Below are 26384 nucleotides of genomic sequence, written 5' to 3'. Positions count from 1 at the left end.
AGCACGATGCGACTAAAGGCTTGGTGACCTTAGCCGCACGACCACGAAGCCACACAAAAGGCAGAAAGGCTTTTATTTCACATTTGGACATTTTTCAACAAAATTGGCCATAACTCAAAAACGAAAAAAAGTGCATTCCAAAAATTTCAGCGTTTAAAGCTTATGAAACAACCTTTTCAAAAATTTTTTTTCGAAAATTTTGCACGAGTTCGGGCATTGTTTATCCGGCTTTTCTTTTCGAAAAAAAAAACTGTGAAAAATTTTGTTGAAAACTTTTCCCAGTTCATATATTTCTTTTGCATTTCTGAGAATATTTGCTTTAATTTAAAAAAAAACTTTGTTTCTATGATGCTTCGTTCTTGAGTTATGATTTTTCAAAGCAAGGAGTGTCAGGGGAAAACAAAAAAAATCTACTTGAGTTTCCCGGAAAAATAGGCGACCCTGAATTTTTCTCAATTTTTTTTTGTTCATATATCCATGAGCCCTGCCAGTGGAAAAAGTTTCATGAAAATCTGAGACCTTCCGGCTCAAACCCGTACGGTAATAACAAAAAATCCCCTTAACATTTTTTGATATGGGAAAATGGCATTCTTCTTAACTTTCACAATAACATGAAACGAGCTCACTAATTTACATATATGTATTTCTGCATTCAGCAAATCTAATCGAACGTGCTTCCCTTGCTGACCAATAAAAACATTCACATCAAATTGACAAGTGAATGACGCGTCGTTGTTACTAGCCCAGAACTAAAACACGTGGGAATCGAGATAAAAGACCATCCTACAGGCGAACACAAGAGGAGACAAATCCCTTACCTGAGTATCTTCTTCGCACTAACGGAATCTTATGAAACTGTTTAAAGTTTTCCAAGAACTCTCTTGAGAATATGTGATCAGATTACAAGCAGCTAGTGTTTATTTGAGCACAACTATGAACAACGTTAATGCAACTATATTCGGTCAAATGATGAGTTCAATAACTGTTTAGGGTATCCAAAATACCCCCTGAATATTGAAAGCGTAGCCAGTGATATCTCGAATGTGACTAATACACTAAAACCCCAATTTACGCTCAAAACGGGGGGAGCGTAAATTGGGGGAGCGTAACTTGGGGGAGCGCTATTTGGGAATAAGTGCGTTAATCGAAGGAGTGTTTTTTTTTCAGTTTTCAGTTTGTGAAGATCGAAATCACAAAGTTCCCAACCTATGAAAAGGTTATAAGTTATTAAATTACAATTCATAATTTAGCAGTTTTGCTAAGCTCAGTGGCTCCCAACCTACGGTCATGGGTCAAGCGAATTTCTCAAGAATCAAAGTTGTGAGGATAAAGTGAAAAGGTTTTTCTAATTCTGCACCTCAGGGAGTATGTACTTATCACAATGTAGTTGTATTGCAACAATCAATGGTTTCCAACCTATGGTCACGGGCCACGTGAATATCTCAAGAACCGAAAGTACTAGGAAGAAGAGCAAATGTTTTTCGGATTGATCATCTCAAGGATCAGTATCTCTGATATAGATATGTTGAAAAATCAGTGGTTTCCAATCTATGGTCACGGGCCACGTGAATTTCTCAAGAACCGATAATGCTAGGAAGAAGAGCAAATGTTTTACGGATTGATCATCTTACGGATCAGTATCTCTAATATAAATATGTTGAAAAATCAGTGGTTTCCAATCTATGATCACGGGCCACGTGAATATCTCAAGATCCGAAAGTGCTAGGAAGAAAAGAAAATGTTTTACGGATTGATCATCTTAAGGATTAGTATCCCTAATATAGATATTTGAAAAATCAGTGGTTTCCAATCTATGGTCACGGGCCACGTGAATATCTCAAGAACCGAAAGTGCTAGGAAGAAGAGCAAAGTTTAAGTTTAAGTTCGTTTGGCCGAATATCGTTTGGCCGAATGCCATCTAAACGATAGGGTCGTTTTTCAGAATGCCGTTTGGCCGAATCATGATCAAAAGAATTCAAAAGAAGTTTTTGACATTCTAACTGCCAATATGACCATCAGAAGTATCTCCTTCTTTCAATAATAGGCTATTCTTTCTAATTTTGATTTTCATTGATTAGTTGACGTTGAAACTACCGATATTTAATCAAAGCTTTTTCCTTCTTTAAATCATGGGCTGTTCTTTTGAGATATGTATACTGAAACGGGAAACAATGCCATGGTCACTTTATTTCATCATTCATTTTTTCGCCAAACGGCATTCGGCCAAACGACCCTTTCGGCCAAATGGAGTTCGACCGAACGGCGTACGGCAAAATGACCCGGAACCCTATTGTATAATGCTGCTTGAGATGCATAATTTGAAAAGCCGATTTCACTTTCTCATCGCCTTTAAGATTCTTGAGGAATTCGCATGGCCCGTAACTCCAATTTTAAAACCCCTGATGTTTACAGCACCAGAGCATTGTAATAAATACCCCTTGAGATGCAAAATCCTATAAATATTCACCTTTAGGTTCATGCGAAAACAGCATGGCCCGTGACCCCAGCTTGAGAACCACTGTATCTCATGTTACTTGTTCCCGAATACCTAAAACCCCAATTTACGCCTAAGGAGCGTAAATGGGGGGTGCGTTATTTGGGAATTAGTGCGAAAATGGGGGGGGGGGGGGGGGGGCGCAAATTGAGTTTGGCGCAAAAGAAGTGAGCGTAAATTGGGGTTTTAGTGTACTCAAAAAGGGTTGTACATATATTTATTTTTATCAACTTATGAGTTCACTAACTTGCGATGGGTCTTTAAGAACTTTTTGAAATATGGGTCTTGTGATATTTAGATGTAATGAGTAAACTATTGCTGTTTTATGAATAATCCTCCAAAACTCCTAAACTGCCCCTCTTCGCATGTCAATCCCATGTTGTTCTAATGCGAATCATATTTTTGCCACACACGAGGTCATTTAAAACAATTTTGATATCTCTCCCGCCTCATTTCATAGTTCATTATGCCACGAAAAGGATATGCATGAATTGAATACATTTCTTTGAAAATAATTGGAGTTCTAGTACAAAAGGTATGCGCATTGAAAAACAACATGGAACTGACATGCGAAGAGGGGCAGTAAAAATCAGTTAAAACTTCGCTAAAACACAGGAAACAACTTTGAACCTTTCAAAACCCCCAGCAATCCACTGAAACCATTCTAAAACTTCTGTAAAATTCTTCTGATAGGGCATTTCAAACGCCTTAAATTACTAAAAGCTCCGGAAACCTCCTGAAACCTCATGAAACCCCTCTGAGCTCTCTGAAATACCTGTTAGCTTCTAATAAACTCATTGAAATATAGCCGACTGAAACCCACGTGGAACTTCCTTTCTAAATCCCTCGAAGCTCCATGAAACGCCTTTAACCTTATCTGAAACCTCTTGAAATGCCTTGAAACCCATGTAAATCCTAGGAAACCCTTCTTGTGCCACCAGAAGCTTCTTTTGAATAAAGAAGGACCCTGAAAATGCATGAATTCCACTGAAACACCTTTGAAATGTACTGAAATCTTTTTGGAACCCCTGAACTGCCTTAGAACTTTCTGAAACTGCCATCGAACGCCCAAAAATGCCTTGAAACTTCCTGAATCTTCCAGAACCCAAAGCTGTATTCCTGGCCCTTCCTGAACTCTTCTTAAATTCTACTGAAACTCCCAAATCTTACATAGGCCTCTCTTAAACCAAACTAGTACCCTGCATGGACTTACCCCAAAAAGGTACAAATAAGTCAATTCGCTCAAACAAAGAGAGTTTAAAAAGTTTAAATAAGAATAAACTGATTAAATTTAGGTAATCCACCCAAGTAGACAAAACATTGGTTAGTCCATCCCGATCCATTATCTAATTGGCTCCAGAGGCACAATATGCTTCATTTGGGACATTTGTGCCATCAACTGTTCAAAACATTCGAAGTAGAAATTGTCTGCCTGCTTTGCATCATAGACTTGGCGCTGGTGGCGGCGCTATGCGTGGTTCATTGTTAAGTAACTTATTGACAAATCGCCATGGTGTGGCGGTGTTATTTATAGATCCCTCTCACCATAGACAGAGCAATTACTCGCATCCTACCTATCATCTTGTATGGTTTTCACATACCATTTGCCACCGCACGATGGAGACGCATGGTCATTCACAAATCGGACAATCCATTGCTACCTCGTTTGCCTTACCGTTCAATTGCGTCACGTTACGCATTAGTGTGTCAAAACCCAAACGTCGCACTTCATTCTTCCATCATGTAGGTTGCCACAGTTTGAAACGTGTCGGAAACGATGACTTTGTTTGTTTTCTAGTCAACCCCAGCCGTCACAAGAAACATTGCAACATAAAAAAAATGCTTCTCATCTGCACCGGTTTATGAATGTTTTCGGATCGCGACTAGAAGACTAACTTGAAGTGACAAATCTGCCCTCGAGAATAAGCTAGCAACAGTCCGCCGGCGGAGGTTGATCGGTGTGGGTCGTCGATATGACAAACATCTAGGAAGGAAGGCGTGGAAGACCGGAAATTCGAATACGTCAAATATTTGCTAGTGCTAAAGCAAGTAATTAAAATGTTTAGTTTTTTCAAACGCTCAAAGACTCAAAAATCAAAACAAAAACACGATGCAAGTGCAACGAAGGTTGCAGTGCCGAGCGCGTGCATTGCGAATACCCACGACGCAGCAACACCCATGCGACCACTCGATCAAAACGATGGTGTTCGAGATCGTGTTGATGCTAAGGTAAGACCCACTACCGACAACGGCGGAAGTGGTGGAGAGGGCACAAGTGTTAAAAATAAGCAGCATCCACCGCCAGCGGCTACTCGCTTCAGTCCGAATGATATAATCCGCGAGAACGGTCGTTCGTTCGATTTTGAGGACGGCACGGGCAGCGTGATCGAGTTCGCAGACGCCGACGAATCGGACGACGGGAACGCGATCAATGAGCGCGAGGAACGAGAGGATCACACATTGCTGCCACTTCAACTACGGGGGGAGACAAACGAACCGAAATCAGACCAATCAGCTAGTTATAATCAAAACGCGAACCTGCTCGAAAGTACCATGGCGAAAGGTAAAAACAAGCGACGCTACCAGCAACAACAGCAGCAGCAGCAAAATGGCAAAAATTTGCAGCATCAGCAAGGTCACAAACAAACGAGTCAGCATCTACAATCGAACAAAGATAACCACCTGCTGCACAAACAAACGTGTGCAATAAGCGAAAAGTCGACACATAAAGAAAGTACAGAAAAAGTGAGCGACACGATCGACGTGTCTAACGTGACGACGCAGCAAACTGAAATCGTGCCTCAAGTAGAACAAATTAATGGCGAAGTTAATCATAGTGAACATAATTCCAACCAGGAGCAAAAAGTGAAAATCGTTAGTAAAGATACTGAGACTGAGCAACGACCGTGTCTCACTGCCGGTGACGTCAATGGAAGCAACGTTGAAGTTCACGAGGATAAAAATAGCATCGTGGTGCGCTCGGATACCAACAAACCGTCGAGCGGTGATCATCCCGACAAAGATGTGAGTGTAACATCGGAGGACCTTACGGTCACTACATCCGTGACATCACCATTTCCGTTAACACAGACAACGAACAGCCATCTCACTGCGATCACTAGCGAAGCCGGCCTAAATGAAATATTAAAGAGCATCAATAACGACTCAGTATCTTCTCAGTGTCCTGCGACGGAACTTCATCAATCGACTAGTATTCACGAGATTAAAGATGGTTTGCGCGAGACAACCAACGGTAGTGGAACTGTAACTAGCAAAGACGTAACATCGCTCAAGGAAATGGGCCAAACGCCAAGTAAACCCGGCGAACCAGCAAGCAGCAACAGACGATCGCTCACGCCCAATCGTCAATCACCTTGTCCGGTATCAGAGACTCGGACGCAGCCGTTGCTATCAGTGCAAGTGAAGCAAGATGCTTCTCGGGACGATATTAGCGACGATCGAGATGTCTTCTACGAAGCGACGGAATCCTTATCCTCCGTACCTAACGCCGCCCCCGTGGATAACCGTGACCCGGCCGTATCGCCGTTCTCCGCGATCAAACCAGCAGAGCAGGAAAAGCCTGCACTTCCCAAAGCTATCATTTCCGCACCTCAAAGTGAACCGCGAGTTAGCCCGAAAAAACGTGTAGTGTTCAGTGATCAACTCATAATAGATGGGAACCCCACCCAGGAGTACGATTTACGCAACGACAGTGTTAGCAGTGCAAGTACCGAGTCAATCCCGAATGCGTTAAATTTAGAACCACCACGTTATGAGCATGTCGTGAAAAATAATGATGAACAAATGCATGCCGAATCCTTACCACCCGGTTCATTTGTGTTTAACCAAAGTGCAAACGAAGTAGTCAGCAGTGTCGATAATAACGTCGAGCAAAGTGCATTTAATAGTGATAAGAGTGGCATTTTTACCAGTGTTGTTCCAATGATCATAGTCAAACCGAAACTAATCGAATTCCGTTACGATCGCAGTGATCCAAGTGCACAGCAAAATGGGCATAGCGAGGAAGAAAAAGAAAAGTCACAGCCTACTGTGACCAATGGTGATAAAGAGTTAATCGAAAATGGCACCACCCTGATCGTGGACGAAATCATCAGCCTTCCAGATGTGGTGCAACCGACGAACATCGACAAGGCATCCAAGCAGCAGCCCTTCAGCACAGTTGATAAGATCAACAGTGAAATGTAATTATCCCGTTCTTTGTCTCTAACTTTAGCTTGTAGGAGTGTATAACACTAACCAATGATGTTTGTCCGTTGACCCATTTCTTCTTCCCACACTATTGTAAACATTTCATTCGCCCACGTACCTACTTGAAGGAAGAGCCATTCATCATGGCGTCAATCCCGCATAATGAAATATTCAAGCCTGTCCTAACCTATTCTTTGAAACGGAAACAGCACTCATTCACTCCACTTGTGCAACAGCCAGCGTGAGGTTGTGCGTTGGCCGGATGGCGAAAAATGGAGACGCATGGTGTTTTGTGAATGGTTCATTCATGTTAGCAGTTGGAATTCGAACCAGAAAAGCACCGTCACCGTGTCGTGCTTTTGTTGATAGTGGATGGGAATATAAACTATTGGAAATGAGCTTAAGCTGCCATTCCATTCCATGCACATGCTTATTTGTATGTAGGTGTAATGCCACAAATCCCGCAAGTTTCCAAATTCAACAAAACGATAATGAGTCCAGTGCCGGATTTAGGCCTCGGGGGGCCCGGGGCAAACCCTAAAAAGTGGGCCCCCAGAATCAAAATTTCGAAAAAAATGAACCATACAATTACGTTTTTTTTTTTCTTAATCTTATGTGTTATTTTAGACCTAATATTGAAAGCTTCTGATTTCTGAACTTCTCCTAAACTCCGACAAATAGAAAATTATTCGAACATTTAATTTGATATTTGACTCAAATGTCAAAATGCTAGCGTAAATGACATCTCGTTCAGATAGTACATATATTTTAAACTTTCATCCGAATTGAAAACATTTAAACAAGTTTAATAACTTAGCGTTCAGTTAAACATCTACTAAAACATGCAGCAACTTTATTTGAGATTGCACGGGATCGACGAGTATTCCAAAATTCAGATTATATAAAGATTAGTCTCTTGGGAGAAACTGTAGCAATAAATCTGAATATCTTCAGTAAAACCAAACATAAAGATATGGAAAGTTACAGTTTCCAGGACACTCAGTTTTCAAAACTAGCCTTAACTCCCAAAAATCTCCAGAATTCATCATCTTCTCTTTTTCATGATAGCAGCGAACTGATACAAATAAGTATAAGACATTTGTTTTCAAAATATAATCATAATCAACAAACGTATGTATAAATGTATAATCATTGTGAAATATTAGATAAATTTGTGAAACTATTTAAATTTATATTGATGTACAATTACTCAAAAGCTTAATCTTTCTTGCTCTCTGCTTAGAGACACTTTTTGTAGCAATTTGAAGTCACGGAAAAGTGTTTCCACTCGATAAGGGTTTTTAGAAAAAATCGCATATTTTCAAATACTGCACCAAAAATTATGAAACTTTTGATTTCGAATTATTCTTAAGAGAAAATCCAGATAAATGGCCAAACATAGTTTAGATACCTTTAGGTATCCTATTATAAGTTCTTTTTTAAGTATGACGTCCTCACTGGGACACTGCTTCTTACCTTTGTGTTTTATGAGCACTTCCACAGTAACTGTGGAACTGTTATTAACAAAGAGTTTCCTTTGTCAATGACCATTTCGTATGTGCATACTGTGTGGCAGACACGAAGACAATTTTTTCCTAAGGAAGTCAAGGATTTTCTTTTACGAAAAGTTCTTGGAACGACCGGGAATTGAACGCGTCACCCTTATTATGGTCATGCTGAATATCCACACCTTAACAGCTGTGGCTATAGGGGCTTTGTATAAAATATGAACGCTCATTCACTTGAATTTCATATGGTTTCGTTGAAAAATATAAATTGTATTTCGGATTCTTGGGGGGCCCCCTTCATCGGGGGGCCCGGGGCACTTGCCCAATTTGCCCCCCCTTAAATCCGGGCCTGAATGAGTCTATCAAGATTTGCAATATTTCAATAATGTTTTGATGACTTCCAGAAAATCTTCTCAGTTTCTGCAAACTTGAAAAAAATGAACAAGATTCGGATAAATCTGTCAGAAATGGGCCGCCAAATTCGAACCCAGACTCAGATTTACTCCAGCACTTCTGGAGCAATTTTGAGCTATACCTTTAGATTATATGGCAAAATATCCGATTTCATACTTTTTTTACTACAAGCATAAAATAATTTATATAAGCAATCAGTTGGTATACAGGGTGTCAGGTTCCTGGGTGCAAACTTTTTAAAGAGTGATAGAGGACCATAAATTATGAAAAAAATTGTTCTACGCATATGGTCAAATCTTAACCGTTACGTAGTTATTGAACTCCCCATGTTTTTTACTCTAATTGCCTGAACTGGCTATAACTTTAAAATGGTCAAACTGATCGCAGTTCTCTTACGCTTATTCGAAGGATTATTGAATTTTCTATCAAATGGCAACTTTCAAACCTATTGGTTTAGTTAAATAACGAAGTTTTCTAGAGCAAATAGCTCAAAAGTAGTGTGTTTTCATTTGTTTTTGTCAATTACCTTTGAAAAATGTGTAATAGTTTAAAATTCTTTCTTTGGCAAAGCTGTGGCCCCTGTTCCACTCTACAATTCGTTCTTTGACATCAAACTTCTATCCCTTATCGTTTTCTTTCAATTTTGATTCAAACGTCACATTTCAGATCATAAATTTGTCATCGTTATGGTAAGCACTTTTTTGCGCACTGTGCCGCACATTTAAATCAAAATTGAAAGAAAACGATAAGGGATAGAAGTTTGATGTCAAAGAACGAATTGTAGAGTGGAACAGGGGCCACAGCTTTGCCAAAGAAAGAATTTTAAACTATTACACATTTTTCAAAGATAATTCGTTAAAACAAGAGTCGAGTCAAGTACAAGACACTGAAGACGACCTTACAGTTGAAGTCGAAATACGTATCTGTCAAAGGATGCAAATTCTTAGTGGAATTCAAAGGAACAGTACTTAACGCGATTTTCTTTTTATTTATTAACAATTCAAATCTCGATCACTAAATACCAACTAATAGGAAGTTATATTGTTCCACATTGGTGTGATTTGCACAAATCATTAAGCGCAACTCAACTCAAACATTCGATTATGCGCTAGAATGAAGTATTCGATGAAATTGTGAAACTTATAGTTGCATCGATTTTCACAATGTTTACATATTGACTCGATTTGGGTCGGATCTGGATCCGATTTCGTTCGTTTATGGCGAGTCAGGGTCAGCTCTATTCCAGGATTAAACCCGAAAACGACATAAGACTCACTAGCGCCACCCAGTGGATAAATGCACAATTAACTTTTTCACGATCGGTCAGCTCTTATTTTCCGGCCAACGAAGACTTCGCACTCAACACAACTTTTGTTAAGTACCCTACGCATTCTAAAAGAACGCTTTTAAGAGCAGCCCAATGGCAATGTTCGCGTCGTTAAACTTATAAAACGATCCATGAAAAATTTGCCAAATGATCCATTCATAATCTTTCAATATCCCATAGAAGGATACCAATAGGCGAATTACGGCACACTTTCTCTTCGAAGAAAAGAAAACTTTCTTGCTGGCAGGGATGAAAAATGTCGCGGAATTTCACGAAGAAAAATGTCATGACATTTTTCTATTTACACCACTTTTGGTGAAAATTTCTGTTCGTACGCATCATCAGTCCATAACGCGGATTAGTTATAGATAATGATGTCGCCGATTTACATCTCCGACTAAGTGCAGTGAAATTAGAAAATAACGAGATTACATTTTTTATGACATTTCCCATCCCTGCTTGCTGGTGAGCAATGGTAGAAAATTTCTTCTCTTCGAAGAAATTGTGCGCCAAAATTCGGTCACAGAAAACCATTAAGCTGTAATTTGGATCCATGAAAGATTGCCAAATAGCCCCTTCTTTTCGTAACATTCAAAATTCCAGAATTTCATAAACATCTCCACGAAATGGCTAAAACTATCTCTATAATGATCCATAAACCTACAGTGTAAATTTTTGGCATTTTAAAAAAATTGAGAAAAACTCAGGGTTCCCGGAAAACTCAGGTGGAAATTCTTTGTCTGCCCCTGACACTTTTTACTTTTGAAAATCCAGGGCTGTTACAAGTGGCGCGGATTTTGCGTTTTTCGCGGTTTTTGCGTTTCGCGCGGATTTCGCGCGTTTATGCTAAATTCGGCGCGGATTTTGCGGAAATGGTTTTCAAATGCACTTACATCAAACATTCAGACAAGGAACTCAACGCAATCAGAAAAAAAAATAACATTTTCAAATTAGAGTTATGGGATTTTGTACTTGCGTAAAAACAATGTTAATAGTCCCTAGCTTGGAGTGCCAGATAAGCTCCACTGCACTAAATGCTCGTTAAAACTAAGAAGATCCTCTTCTGAATTTCTTAGTCAAACTCTTGAAGTAATATTTTAATCAATTTTGGCTAAAATTGTGGATAGAATTTGAATTTTGGACGGAACTTGAAGTCATGCCTGAGGTTAGAAAAAAACACTGAATCATAGCAAGATTTCTGAAATAAAAGCTTGAGTTTCTTGGTGATTGTGGAAGCTTTTTTTTTGTAATTTGCAAAAGACATCTGCCGGAAGTTTTGAAAAAACATTTGGTTGAATTTTGTAGTCAAATTTAACAGAATGTCGTAAAGAAAATCATTGGTAGACTGTGTGTTGCGTAAGAAATCAAAACAGAAAGATCAGATAAGACGTCCGGGGATTTTTACGATTGTATTTTTGGACAATTCCATGGAAAAAGCTTTTAAAAACCATAGATAAAATATGAACCATAAGATTTTTTTTAAACACGCAAAATTTTCTTGATACATTATGGATGAGTTTCAGAATGACAGAATTGATGAAATTTAGTGTTTTTTTTTTATTAATGTGTATTTTAGCATTATGCTAATTCTACACTTAATTTAGTAGTGATTTAATCAATAAATTTTACTAGTATTACTCCATTTGTGTATGTACATTTACATTCCATGGATGTTCAAAAAAAAATCTGGAAATTTTCTTGCGATTCTTTTGCAAATGATCTTTGGGTTTTCAGGATTTCTCCCATAATGTTGGTTATAAATTATTTCAAAAGTTTCGCCAAGAATGCTCCTTTTTTCGTAAAAAAGTAGACACCCTGATTGATAATCAATCAAAGAACTATTGATCTAAAGCTTTTCAATCCCATTTTAAAAAAACTAGCCTGTTTGCACCATGCTCTTATTAGATTTCAAGACCAACAATTGAAAAGGTCACATCAGCATTTTGTAATCAAACTTGCTTCTGTCGACTTAGGGCCTTCTGACCTCCACCCACACACCTCACCACCACTAACGGAAACCGCAAACATCAAGCTTTCTGTTAGTAGTAGTGAGATGCGTGGGTGTATCCCAGAAGGCCTCAAGTCGACAGAAACGTGTTTGTTTACGCAATGTTGTTGCGGCCTTTTCAATTGTTGGCCTTGATTTAGATGTTGTCATCCAAAGTCATGGATTAGTAATAGTTAAAAATCAATTTTTCAAAATAAATGCTTTTCACCAGGACTGCAACAAAAGTCATGAATAGTTGATTTTCTCTAAAAAATTCTGGCTTTTTATGAATTTGAGTCATCAAAACCATATGTTTTGAATGGCGCGGATTTGTTGACCTCGGCGCGGATTTCAAATGGCTTGGCGCGGATTTTGCGCTTTCTACATCGGCACTTTTGTAACAGCCCTGAATCATAACTCAAGAACGAAGCAGCATAGATTTTTTAGAAAATGAAAGCACATTTTCTCAGAAATAAAAAAAAATATGAACTGGAAAAAAAATTCCACAAAATTTTCCACAGTTGAGAAAATTCGTAAAGAAAAGCCGGAAAACAATGCCCGAAATCGAGGAAAATTTTCTAAAAAATATTTTTGAGTAGGTTATTTAATAAGCTTTAATCGCTGAAATTTATGGAATGCACTTTTTTTCGTTTTTGAGTTATGGTCAATTTTGTTGAAAAATTTCTATATGTGTCATATAAGCCTTTTTTTGAAAAATCATAACTCTTGAACGAAGCATTGTAGAAACAAAGTTTTTTCATGAAAATGAGAGCAAATTTTCTCAGGAGTCAAAAAAAAATATGAAGTGGAAAAAGTTTTCCACACAATTTTTCACCGTTGACAAAATTCATAAAGAATAGCCGGAAAAACTATGCCCGAACTCGCGAAAAACTTCAACAAAAATTTTTTTGAGAAGGTAATTTCATAAACTTTGATCGCTAGAATTTTTGGAATGTTTTTATTTTCGTTCCTGAGTTGTGGCCAATTATGTGAAAAATTACCATATAATAAATGGCGTTCAGGGCTTCTGACCTAGAAAGAGATCGTTGGCGATTTTTCAGTAAGTTGCAATATTGCTTCACTTTGTTTTTGCTAAAATAGCATGGGAATGAGGAAGAACGTAGATCATAATGATCGTACACTTCTTAGTTGCAACTCCGTAATAAGCTTGAATAATCTAAATCACCCATAGATCGCATTTTTTGCCATCCTCACAATGCATCCCAGAAAATCTCAAGTTTCAAAAAAAAACAATCACAATGCCTGACACTTCCTTACGTTCATCGAGTAAGGAAAGGAATGTAAGAGCGATATATGTTGTTACTTAAGACGACCGAGATCCCCTCCGCATTTGCAAAGTTGTCGCAGGAAGGATTTCTTAGTGGAAACGAATCAAATTGTTAAATGATCTGGACTCACTTTGGTTAGTGATGCTATTGTAGCTTTGTTTTAAAGCGAAATTTCGAAAATGCTTATCAAGAGTTAGTTGACACTATTGGTATCTGTGAGATATAAGATGTACTGCATAAAGCTGTGGAAAGGAGATTGATCACAGCAGGCGATATAGTGCATTTGAATGTGATGCGAACTGTCAAGCAGACTACGTTAGCATCCCTGCTTGCATAGCAACAGCTCCAGGCGTCACCCAACCGCGTTCACTCTTGCCACTTGCGAACCGACGTCAGCCTGGGTAAGTTGTGTGTGCTGCACGTGAGGGGTGATTCCTTCCTAGTGAAATACCAAACTCCACAGTATCAAACCATCCCAGCTAACATAAGGTCGTATATAATGTTTAATATGATAAGACATTGGAGAGCCGGGTATGTACCTAGAAGAAATAACTATCGAATATCAAATTTTGCCTTTAAAAATGAATAGCTAAATGGCAAAATTTGTTATTGGTTTGTTGGGAATAAGTGCTAAAAGAACAAAAATAATAACTGCCTTTGTACCGAAAAATAACTCAATAATAATCAGTGTTATCTTTATAAGAACAAAACCAATATTTCAAAATGGGAAATAACTGAAGATGTTATTATCGAGTTATTGAAAACAAAGTAAGACAAAATAAGTTATTTCAAAAGAGATCATGATAATTGTAAATTTTGTTTTTTCATGAATGGAAAAAAAACTGTAGTGTAAGTTCTGAAATGTTTGTCCATGGTTTGATCTTATAATATCAAAGTTAGTTATTATTTACTTTTTTCTGGAACAAAGTGAATTATAAGTTTTTTGCTCCTTTACCTCTTATTCCCAATAAACCAATTACAAAATTTGCTCTTCATCAATATTCTATTGAAAATAAAATAACTCATCAATAACAAAATAGTTGCTGAATATGTCATTGTTATGTTATTTTACTTAGGATGCTCAGAATAGCTTATTTAACTATGATTGCACATTTTGTTATTATTCAGTCATTTTTTTGTTATTCAATAATAACTCAGAAATAACAAATGTTGCAGTGATACATGCTTATGTTCTTTAGTGCGAGTTATTTAGTGTTATTCATACATAACATAAGAATAATAAAATGAGTTTTTATTTATTATTGTTATTATGCTGTCCTTGGTTTATTATTTGCCTCTACCCGGGTATGCGTACATGCTACCTAATGAAATTGTTTGTTTTTAATAAGCGGTAGCTTAACAGAAACAGCTGACATCTACCGTGATGAATTTCACTGTATAGAATAGATTATATACAATTTATATAAATGCACGTCAACTTACCTTATGATGGACTACTCCAATATGTTTCATTAAACCTAACAAAACAGATACTGTAGCCTATGATTTTACGGTAATACCAACAGTGACAAACTTTGCAATATTTGTTTGTTAAAATATACATAAATAATTGTAAATAATAATGGTTGCCGCAGTAAGAAAAATATATTACGCATACCTTGACACGTGACAACATTTTACTTTCAAACTTTCAAATTGAAATCAGAAAATGAAAATGGAACCAAGCTGACATCCGCGACCGAAAACGAATCGTTCTTTTTGAGCACTCCTCTTTGAAACTGAAGTTGATAATAATGTTATACTTACATTTCTAAGGGCCGATTTGTTTACCTCAACATAACTCGTAAACCTGGTCTACCCATACAGTTGGTTTAACTGTATGGGTAGACCAGGTTTACTAGTTAAGCTGAAGTGTTTTAGACCTAAGCTGGGATGAAGAAATCGATCCTTAGAGATAATCGTTTAGGGTAATTCAAAGTATTAAAGCTGCCTAACCAAATTTGCTGGGTATGAAGTTGAAACCATTTCAAAAATAATGCATTTGCTTTTCATCGATTTCAAACGTTGGTTTGAATTGCCAAGCGCATCCATGTGCTTCCTATCTCATCAAACAACCATGCGTCTCCATGTGTTTCTCAATCTCCTTGGAAAGACATTGAAAACCTTACAAGCAAGATAAACCGGAAGTTGTGAAATTACAATGAGAAATTAAGAGCACTCACGGTTTCAACCATCAGGCTTCTAGAATGATTTTTTTGTAAGCATCCAAGGATGGCAGAAAATCACTTCAAGCGATAAATGATACAGGATACGAATAATCCAAGATAGCCTTGTTCTTGCAGTAGCATGATGCCGACGCCTCACACCGTGTTCGTATCACAGAACAATTAAAGCATCTGATGCATGCTTTATCGCGTGATGACCCGTTATCGGATCATGTTACAAGTCATGATAAATTTTATTCATCGCATTGTTTGCCACTTATGCACCCGTAAGCCGCATTCATGATTCGAAATGATACGTTCATAAGCATATCTGGAAGTTAAATCACCAAGAATGCTCGAAACGTGAATGAAATCACTAATTTATCATTCCGACTTCATGGTAACGATCGCATCGCGCCCACACATGCCAAGCGAATCATTCTTCTCGGACCGAAGTTTGTTATGATGCTTGACGACAAAATGTTATCGTTGTTGCTATGATCGCGCGATTCCGTTCGACCGCGACACATTCGAAACCTGATCATGATCACTAGATTTCCATCCTTGTAAGCATCTCTTGATTCAGCAATAGTCATGATCAGGTTTATTTCAGAAATGATTTTATAAATGTTGGTACCGATAACGGTGTTAGGCTGTTAGGCTAGAATTTGTCTTAACCACTAAAATAACAACATATTCTATTATTCCGAAGTCTGTTGATGTTTCTTGTCTCATTCAAAACATAAAGAAACAACCTATATTTATATGGATTAGTGCTAGTGAAAAAGCAGGATAATTAGCGTACCTAAGGACTGTTAATTTTATAAAGAGGACACCTTATTTGTGTGATATCTTTTTTATTTTTCAATAAAATCATTATCGGTTTTTTGCATAAATTTCCATAGCTATTCTACAGTGAAGGAAAAATATATCATTATACAAATTGTCCTTAGTTATGGAACTGGAGCGGTTTTCGTTAAAACTCAATAAAACCCCATTTCTCAAAATTCTACACAACTTTCCACATACATAACTTTAAAATTTTCATGAACTTTTCAATGTGTTGGGATCTAATACTATTCTTCTAAAGGTAGAGTGTAATAGTTGGTCAGTAATAATGCACCAAGCATTATACAGCTTGATATAGGGAGTTGCCTTGTTATCAATGAAATTGATAAAAAATACCTATTTAAGTCCAGTGATGCAATAACTCTACGGAATCAGTTCAAAATTTGTCCAGTATAGAAGAGAATCGCATTCTAAATGATACCGAAGAAAAATATGCTTTAAAGTACATTCTTCATCATAAATTTAATACTTAATGATGGCCATAATAAAAAAATTGCATACTTTTTGCTACATAAATGCAAGTTTTTGATTCTAGAGAAGCTTATTATTATTTATTTTCAGCAAGGTCTGACCCTATGTGATTATATGCCTTATTTGAAAATAACCACATGTTAATTTTTATTTTCGACATCATTGTTAAATTGAATTTGCAATAGAGTACATCGTTATTTAGAAGAACCTTCAAAGAACGAAGCGGTTTTATCTCCGGTAACTGCCATGAAGCACAGTAACCTGTGGGCTTGGTATCAAGAAGCGGTTTTCTGTATTTGAAATTGCATTATTAGTACTTTCGACTAGATCCATTGAAAACATTCAAAATTTAATATTTTTATATATTTTTGTTTAACAAATAAATTTTATTCTGAAAATCGAGTCCAACTTGTAACTTTAATATCTCAACAACCATTATTCCGATTAGGTTTATATTTTGCCAGAATATGTATCACTCAAACTGCTGCAGCATGGCAAACACTTTTATGCAATTAAAAACGATACACCGGTGTTTTACAGTAATTTTGTGTTTATCTTTAGTTTTTGGGAATTGAAAAATTGATTTCTCGAAACACTTTGCCACATTTCCATGAAGTTCAATAATTTTAACCCAATTTATTTATGGTTATTATCTGCTAATATAATGTACTGAACAACTAACCAAGGCTGCTCAAATTTGAACTACGCGTTTTCTTTTTATAGCCTTGCGAAGTTGTCCTCTTTATAAAATGAACAGTCCTTATTTGTTTTTTGGATTACTCAAGGATCCATAGGTACCTCGGATGACCTATGGTGTCCCTCTCCAGATTTCTCCATAACATTTGAAGGAAGTCAATTCTTCTGAAAAGCAAAGGCTCGTTAGTCATTCTCTATTTGTTTAATTCGTGCTATTCATATCTATTGTAATTTGTATTCGTTTGCCTAGTCAGAAGAAGACACATTTTGATAATTCCTATGTTTCCCCAAATTTCAGGAAAGAGCTAGTGAATCAGGAATCACGCTATAGCGCCAAGCTTGAGGATGCCGAGAAGCGAGCCAGCGAGGCCCAGACTAAGGTGTACGAACTGAAACTACGGCTGGATGAAGTGGAGAGAGAAGTTTGCTTGAAGGAATGCAACGTAGACCGTGAGTACCGAACCTGCCATTTTACCTGAAATCTTTCATTCGAAGCCATGTGTAAATGACTCAGAACTCAGACTCAGATCACCTGACGATGGTATTATTGTGGGTTGTGTAGGCGTTTCACCTGAAACATGCCTCGTCAAATTTTGCAGTCGCGAAAAATCTGTTTTCCGTCAACCGCACACGCACCAATAAAGAACACGCGCGCAGCTGCCCCAAATGACGCAAAATGTCGCCGGGGTAAAATTTCTCTGCGAGGAAATTTTACCGCTTCCCTTGTCTGTTCGGATCCATCGGAAGATAAACAGTGAATTCATCGCAGATATAATGGCGAACAGATTTTGCACAATGGATCGAAACAAAAATAAAGTGAAATTGCGCTGGGAAAACCATATGCGTCGTTTGGAAAGATCCACTATGGTCTATAGACAATAAACAGTCCAAGCATACGTCCAAGAGTGATTAATTTAACTTTATTTCACATTTTGCGCCACGCAAAACTACGCCCTGAATGTGTTCATTACTCTCACCTCACTGCGACGCGACCGACGACGAGTTTGCATGCCGCCCGTGGCGGCGTCGCGTCGCCGTATTTTTAATTGTAATGCCGCCTACTGCGTGTTTTGTCACGACCGGTAGTGCGGTAGGGCGATTTTTTTATTACGACTCTTGCTTGCTATTTTGAGCACACCACATCGAAATAGACTGTCCATTGCACCGGTGCGGTGGTGATGCACTTACAATAATAGGTATCCCAAGAAATTAGACTGGTCCATTGGATGTTAGTTTTTCACTATGCAGTTTTAGGAGAAGATATTTGTTATTATGAATTCGATGGAATATTCTGCTTGCGACTTATTTAAACTAACTAAATTCAGTAGATATCAAAAGCAACACACAACGCGTTGTTGCCCTAAAACATCATTTTAACCATCAGTACACTCTTCAATTACGTGGAAACATTTTTTGCTGAACATTATTATAAATGGAAAGTAAATAACGCAAATCAAGAAATTTTTTAATTTGGTTGAACCTCGTTAGGCTGAAAATGCAATAATGAACTTAAGTAATAATGCTATTGTTTCCTTTCCCCGTTTCAGTAATAAACGAACCAAAATAAAATATACTTTGGCGATTACTTTTGGCAGCAGTCAGAGATACGCGCGAGATAGTCGCATAAGGAAACAGATCTGGTTTTCAAGTTTTCCATCAAAGCGCTTTTTGATATTTCATGAAAAATGGTCACCATAGAGTAATGCGGGGTAAAAGTTCGCAGTGGGGTTTTTTCTGAACACGAGTTAGCAACCCAAACAAATTTGTATGGGTTCGACACATAATCAGGCCAGTTACTCGTCAACAAAAAATGGAACGATTTCGTTATGGTGTGGCAGAGATATGCAAAAAAATGTGTTTTGATTGAATTTTTGGACTTTTTGGAATAAGAATTTGTAGCAACAGGAAGAAGAAGAATCTCATAACCTCTTGAAGTCGGAGAATCGTTATTCCATAGTAGTTCGAGAGGTGCACTCGAATTAACAATAAATTACTAGTGCTTCTTGTAGAAAGGGACATTGTTAAAACCTTGACGATGGGGCAAAAGTTCGCAGTAGCTGTGAGGCAAAAGTTCGCACTAGATTTCTGAATGTAGTACATTTACAGAATCTTTGAAGCAATGATGGTTTCGTATAGAAACTACTATATACGTATAATATGTGTAGTATGCACCCTGAAATCGTTCCGGCAGAGGGTTTGAACTTACTTTTTAAGAAGATCGATTGTAAGGCAAACATTATGTTCACCCATTTAAATCAAGAAATGAAAAATGGCTAAAAAATATTTTAAAACATTTTCTTCGTTATCCTCGTCGTGTCTTTTCGTATGTTTCTGAAGGTCATGTTATGTTCATCTACTTTACCGGGGCCTTTCATAGCTTAGTTTGTAAATTCGCAGCTATAATTCATCACCAAACTGACGGGGATAAGATTCGATTACGGTCCCGTTCAATAGTTTTGCAGCATATTTGATTTTTTTTTTCATGTATTTTGTGCAACACGTGTCTCTATCATTACCCCACAATGTATTTTGACAACTTCAGTAAAGCTGGAAAGGCCAGCTTCTAATTAATAGTTGTGGAAGTCTTCATAAAATACACTGTACAGCTGAACACCAGATCGTATTCCAGTTGGGCCGTAATGCTAAGAACAGAAAGGAACTGATTTCATGGCTAGAGTAAAAGGACGAACCTGAAATACCATGAAATAAATGAACATCACACCAATAAACTACGCTGTTCAAGGTGCGAACTTTTGCCCCGCATAATGCGAACTTTTGCCCCCACTATGGGGCAAAAGTTCGCATTGGAGTACTTGTTTTAAAAGTTGTTTTACCAAAACTACGAAAAGAATGCGAAAAAATCTAGTACTACGTTTTGATGGCAACATGATAGGGACCCGTTTAATCGATCACGATCAACGATCAAATCTGACTATACATGTCAATGGTTGCTACTCCGTTATTGATCTGAGCTGGTACCAATTGCACTGAGATCCAAATGAATAAGGGCTGGGACACTCCACTTATTCTCAAAGTGCAATTCTAGCAGCTCATACATTTTGGATCAATACCGGCGCCGGCCACGTCCTTATAGTCAGTTGGGAAGGGAAAGGAATGTTAGAGTGTGCTGGTTGTTGCTACTAAAGACCGAGAGCACTCTGCGTCCCCACAACTCGCACGGACTGGGGTATTTGTTAGACGGAAAGGATGGGAGATCTGGGAGTCACCGTTGGGTCGGTGATGCGATCCATTGATAGGGGGTTATTTATAGTGTTCGTAAGGTGATAGATTGTGTGGTGAATGAGGTGAATAAGGTCAAGCGGCACAGCACGCTTTGGTTGCATAACTTGTAGGCGTTACATACACTGTGCTGTGAGTGGAAATTGGAAGGGAGGGAAACGACTTTTTTTTTTGTGGATAGCAAGATACAAAGTAGGATGAAAAGGGACGGGCCAGGGATTGAACCCATGACCTTCTGCATACGAATCAGAAGCGGTAGCCACTAGACCACCAAGCCCGTCACAACATGATAGGGACCCGTTTAATGAAGAAAAACGATATTATTTTCTTTTCGTTTAAAAGTTATTTTGTGAAATCTGTTAAGTGCGAACTTTTGCCCCGCATTACTCTAGCGGTTACACGTTGTAGAGTAAGGTGGGGCAAAAGTTCGACCCTAGTTGAAAATTCAATTTTTTTCAGGAAATCCAAGCAGATAAATATAAATAAATACCGTGTGGTGATTCTACCATCCATGAGCTAAAATTATGCAGAACAAAGTTACGCCAAATGTCTTTTCAATTTTGAGTTACAACACTTTATGTATGTGTGTGTCTAATTCGAACTCTTGCCCCACCATAGTGGTTCCGCAGCGCAGCGTCACGAACACTAATGCAAATCTACTGGTTGAAAATATGCTCATTTGATTTTGCCGGGAACAGCTGATTTTTGTTTACTATTTTCCACCAGTAACTCAGGTAGTGTTCGTGTAATGCAACGTGTACGTACACGCGACACCACTAAAAGCAGAAACCACTATTGGGGCAAAAGTTTGAATCTAGTGTTTGTGGTATTTTGCTAACCGTAGCACACTATTTCGACACTTTGGTAATTGAAATACCTAAAACCAATTAATATTTGATGTTGAATACACTTCAAAGTTCGATCTGGATTTTACCCAAATCAGGGTTAAATTTACTTCACCAAAAATCAGTAGTTTTCCGCCAAATTCAGATAAAACAACATTTTTTTTCATCTTTGATCGAATTTTCTCACTAATTCCATCATTTTTAGAGATAATATGGACATTTTGTAGAATTTTAGGTTTTTACCTAAAGTTGCCACATGACTCGAACTTTTGCCCCACAATTCGAACTTTTGCCCCAGTATGTGTAAAATATGATTTCCAAATATTTTTTGCAAAAAGTTATACATGCTAAAGCATCTTCAAAATATACCTAGTTACGCCCCAAAATAAAATATCGAATTCGATTTCATTACAATTCCATTCCATGCGTTGAAAGGATTATCGCATATTACAATTTTTTGATCAAAAACCAACATTTTGTCATAACTTTTCGAAATATTGATCAATTTTCATAATTTTTGGAGTGAATGACTCTTTTTCAAAAAGGCTTCGAACAACCTTGACACCCGAAAGATATAGTTTGAATTGAGCTCAAAAACTTCAAAAGAAACTCTTGCCCCACTCGAACTTTTGCCCCACTTTACTCTATATACACTGCGATTGAATTTCGACCATCATTTAGCAATATACAGTATCGGACAATAAAAATGCACCAAAGCCGTTTTCCCATACAAACTAGTCAACTTTGGATTGTTATATCTCAGTTACGTCTGAACCGATTGTTTTCATTTTTATGTGACGAACTACAAAACATTCCAATTATCAAAAACTATTGAAAAAGTTCAGTGATAACTATTGATACAAAAGTTACAGATAGGTTGAATTTTGGCAATAAAAATGCACCAAGACAAAAAATCGTGTAGCCAAAAATGCTGGAGGTTAATCACTATGGTGTCTTCGGCAAATATGTTTTTTGTGTGATGACCAATACATATGTTGAAGACAGCATAGCTATCTGACTTCAGCATTTTAGGCTACACAATTTTTTGTCTTGGTGCATTTTAATTGTCAAAATTCAACCTATCTGCAACTTTTGTATCAATAGTTATCATTGAACTTTTTCAATAGTTTTTGAAAATTGAAATGTTTTGTAGTTCGTCACAGAAAAATGAAAACAGTCGGTTGACACATAACTGGGATATTACAATCCAAAGTTTACCAGTTTGTATGGGAAAACGGCTTTGGTGCATTTTTATTGTCCGATACTGTACTGCCGTAATTCTGCAAAGTGACGTAAGCGCCATTCAAAATGTCGATATTTTTTGGTATATTAAATATAATATCTGATGTAAAAATAACACTGTGGTATGCCTGCTGTATTAGGATGCAAGATCTAGTCGTAATCTATCATCTACGGAAAGAAACTTAGAGAATGAGCAAGAGTTTTGTGCATAATAACCAAAAAATGGGCAAAAACTATCAATGTCGCTTACGTCACTTTGCAGAATTACGGCAGTGTAGCTCTGAAGAAAAGCCCATGATTTATAGAAGGAAAAAATGCCAGTTTCATTACCAATTAACTAAAACCCACCTTGGCATAAATCCTTATCAAAGGCGTCAACAAAAACACCTGAAGACGTGGGAAGAAATGTCAAACTTTTAAATTAATATAAATTCGTGTCCAGAAATTTCACCACACTATTTTTTATGAGATTAACTAACAATACCAGAAATGTTTTTAGAGGATCCTTAAGGCCTATTCAATTCCTTCATAAATCAATAAAGAATTAATTAATACGACATATAAACTTATTTTTTGAGTTTTCGTTCTATGTAAAGTCCATAAAATAACTTTTTCTAGATTTTCACCATGTTTACAACACCTCTTGTTTAGCACTCAGTTTTGGGAAAATTTTGTTTATTGTGCATGTCAAACAGAAACATTATTTTCTAGTTTATTAACTATTCTGTTATTGGTTAAGTTTGGAAATAGTACTATTGAGACCAGAATAGCAAGCTTCTTGATGTTATGCAACAAAACTGGGAAAATATGTTTCATTCAACCCTATCCATACAAATTCTACTTGAAACTCTTCCATGAATGGATACCAATACACTTCTTAAAATCTTCTAGATATTCCTTCGAGAATTGTCTTGCATGATCCTCAAAATTTTATCAAATTTTCAAATCAGTTATGCAGGACCTCTCACAGAAATGTCAATTGTCCATCCAAATTACATTAACTCAAAAAGAGATGCCTTCATGGCCTCAGTTTCGTCACCTCACTGAGTGTGTTCCATCAAAGACGAGGTCTGATAGGCGCCTGGGGTCCAATGGACCCCAGGTATCCCTTTTAGGGTTAAAAACTGCACTTTTTGAATATAATTAATCGGGAATTGTGGATTTCAGCATTAATCCCTTGAGCATTTTACTAGGATCCCAAATAAATTGTTTGCTTTTATTATATCTCTCAAGTCTTAGAAGCTTAAATCTTGTTGAGCGATTCCGTTTGAGGTCCATACTTGGTCCATACCAAGCTTCAAGTAATATTTAGTAAAGAAAAGTGAAGCGGACCTGGTGCGGTGGTTAGAACACAAGGCTATCACGCCGAGGTCCTGGGATCGAATCCCACCCCCGACACACTCACAAAATGAGTTCTTCCTTCGGAAGGCAAGTATAGCGTGGGTCCCGAGATGAACTAGCCTAGGGTTAAAAATCTCGTTAATACAGACAAATAAATGAAGAAATATATATTTCATTCATCATAAAACACACTTGAACGCTAGTATACTCTACTTACCCTCTAAACTCTAGCGCCAGTGCCGGATTTAGGGGGGGGGGGCGGTTTGGGCGGTCTCCGGCACCCTCATTTCAAGGGCCCCGACAAAATTTCACTTTGCGAAAAATGTGTGTAGCAAGAAAAAAAGTAGTGCAATAAACTTATTTTGATTTATTCATTAAATTTCAAATTTTGCTTCCAAAACTGTTCATTTTTTTTCTTAAGAATACTTACGTAAATCCCGAAGAAAATCTATGAATAAATTCTAGAAGAACTCCAAAACTCTACTAAATATTTCAGAATCAAGAAGTTCCTGCATAATTCGATTGGTTTTTTTCTGTCTAAAGTTTTGAAAATATTTTGGCGAATTAAATTATTGTTTTTGTGAAGTTTTTTTTTTCAATGAGCCATTTTACGAAGCGATAACATTGTTGATGATGACATTGATTTTCACGGGTTAGGCCGCCATCTTCTTTTCATTCATAAAATTGACTCGTAAAATGGACTATTCTTGAATTTGATTTTACTTAGACAGCTTACGGCTTACTCAAATCGAAAAAAAATCAAAACTGTTGATTCTTTTTTAGAGTTGAGAGATTTTCCTAATGAAATAAGGAAAAATCATGGCGAGCTCTTGATGAATTCAATAGATTCCTTGAAAAATTAGAGCAAAAATAGGTGGAAATTTGTCCGGGTTTTCCGCTAAAGGTTTGCAAGAAATTTTATTGGAAACTAGCAGTCCCGGCAATCGTCGTACTGCCTGCCTACTCTGTTTTTTGACATCCGGTTCCATGAAGAAATGCCCCTCAAAATGGATTTTCTTATTTTCCCGTTTTTCTTGCCTTCCCGGTTACTTTTCCTCATTATTTTTTTTCGTACGACCACGTCGGAGCCCTGGCGGAATGCAGCAGTGAAAGAATGGTGTAGATCCGTTGGCCCGTTCCCGAGCCTATTCGTGACATACAAACACCATTCCATTTTTATTTATATAGACTAGCTCTAGCTGTCCCGGCAAACGTCATACAGTCAGGTTTTTTTACGCGGTTTTTTTTTACGCGGTTTTCATTTACGAGGTTTTTTTACGCGGATTTTTGAATTAACGCGGTTTTTTTACGCGAATTTTTGAATTAACGCGGTTTATTTTTACGCGGATTTTTGAATTAACGCGGTTTACATTTACGTGGATTTTTAATTTTAGGTTGGAAGTTTTCCAAGCATTATTATAGAGTATTTATACATATTTCTGTAGTTTTGGTGCTTAACAGCATTAAAAAGGTAGAATATGATGCAGAGTAATTTTCTGGATATCCAAGGACATCCAAACTGTTCTTGAGTTTAGATCCTAAAGTCTACGTCTGTAACGGTAACTTCTTGCATTATACAAAGCAACGATTTGTAATCTATTACATATGCCCAGTAAATCTTTTGAAAGTTCAATAGACAGTTTCAGATCAGTCGGGATATCCTAGGTCATCCAAACTGTTCTGGAGTTTAGATCCCATATTCTACGGGTGCAGCGGTAGCTTCTTGCATTATACAAATCAACGATTTGTAATCTATTATGCCCAGTAAATCTTTTGAAAGTTCAATGGACAGTTTTAGATCATTCAGGATAATTCATTCATAATCATAATCATAATCATAATCATTCATAATACAAAGCTACGACTTGTAATCTTTCATGACTGACTGAACATCTCAAAGTTTAATAGACAGTATCAGATCTGTTGAGATGTCTAAGGACATCCAAACCGTTCTTGAGATTACATGAACTTTTTTCATTGTTCAAATCTACGATTTGTAATCTATTATGTCCAGAGATTATTATTATATCTATTATTGTATCTATCTATCAGATAATTATGTCTATTATGTCCATTTCTGGCTGTTCAATTGGTTGATTTGAAATATTTTAAAACTATTTTGGAATAATTATTGATTTAATTCCTGTCTAATAATGTATAGTTAGGTACTATTTTTAGCTTGAGAAACTACTGTCATAGCCATAGACTTTGAAAACTGAGTTCCAGAACACTTAGGATTACCTGGAATATCCCAAAATTTTCTAAGAATGCTTTGTGACCTTTAACTATCAACCCTATAGCGATCGC

General features: G+C 37.2%; 1 protein-coding gene across 4 annotated transcripts in view; it reads left to right on the top strand.

Annotated features, from left to right (window-relative positions):
• Positions 1 to 4049: 4049 nt before the first annotated feature.
• Positions 4050 to 26384, top strand: part of LOC115268074 (protein lava lamp) — a 36389-nt gene continuing 14054 nt past the window's right edge. For 2 of the 4 annotated variants that reach the window (XM_029876021.2, XM_029876019.2), the window contains exons 1-2: positions 4080 to 6696; positions 17708 to 17859. In XM_029876021.2, the coding sequence (XP_029731881.2) occupies positions 4553 to 6696; positions 17708 to 17859 (2296 nt within the window). In that variant the 5' untranslated portion in view covers positions 4080 to 4552. Of the gene's footprint in view, positions 6697 to 17707; positions 17860 to 26384 lie in introns of all 4 variants that reach the window. The other 2 variants (XM_062856620.1, XM_029876020.2) reach the window with 2 other exon arrangements.

The sequence above is a fragment of the Aedes albopictus genome, chromosome 3 (assembly GCF_035046485.1).
Source record: "Aedes albopictus strain Foshan chromosome 3, AalbF5, whole genome shotgun sequence".
NCBI classification, from domain to species: domain Eukaryota; kingdom Metazoa; phylum Arthropoda; class Insecta; order Diptera; family Culicidae; genus Aedes; species Aedes albopictus.
This window is presented reverse-complemented; position numbering and strand designations above follow the sequence as displayed.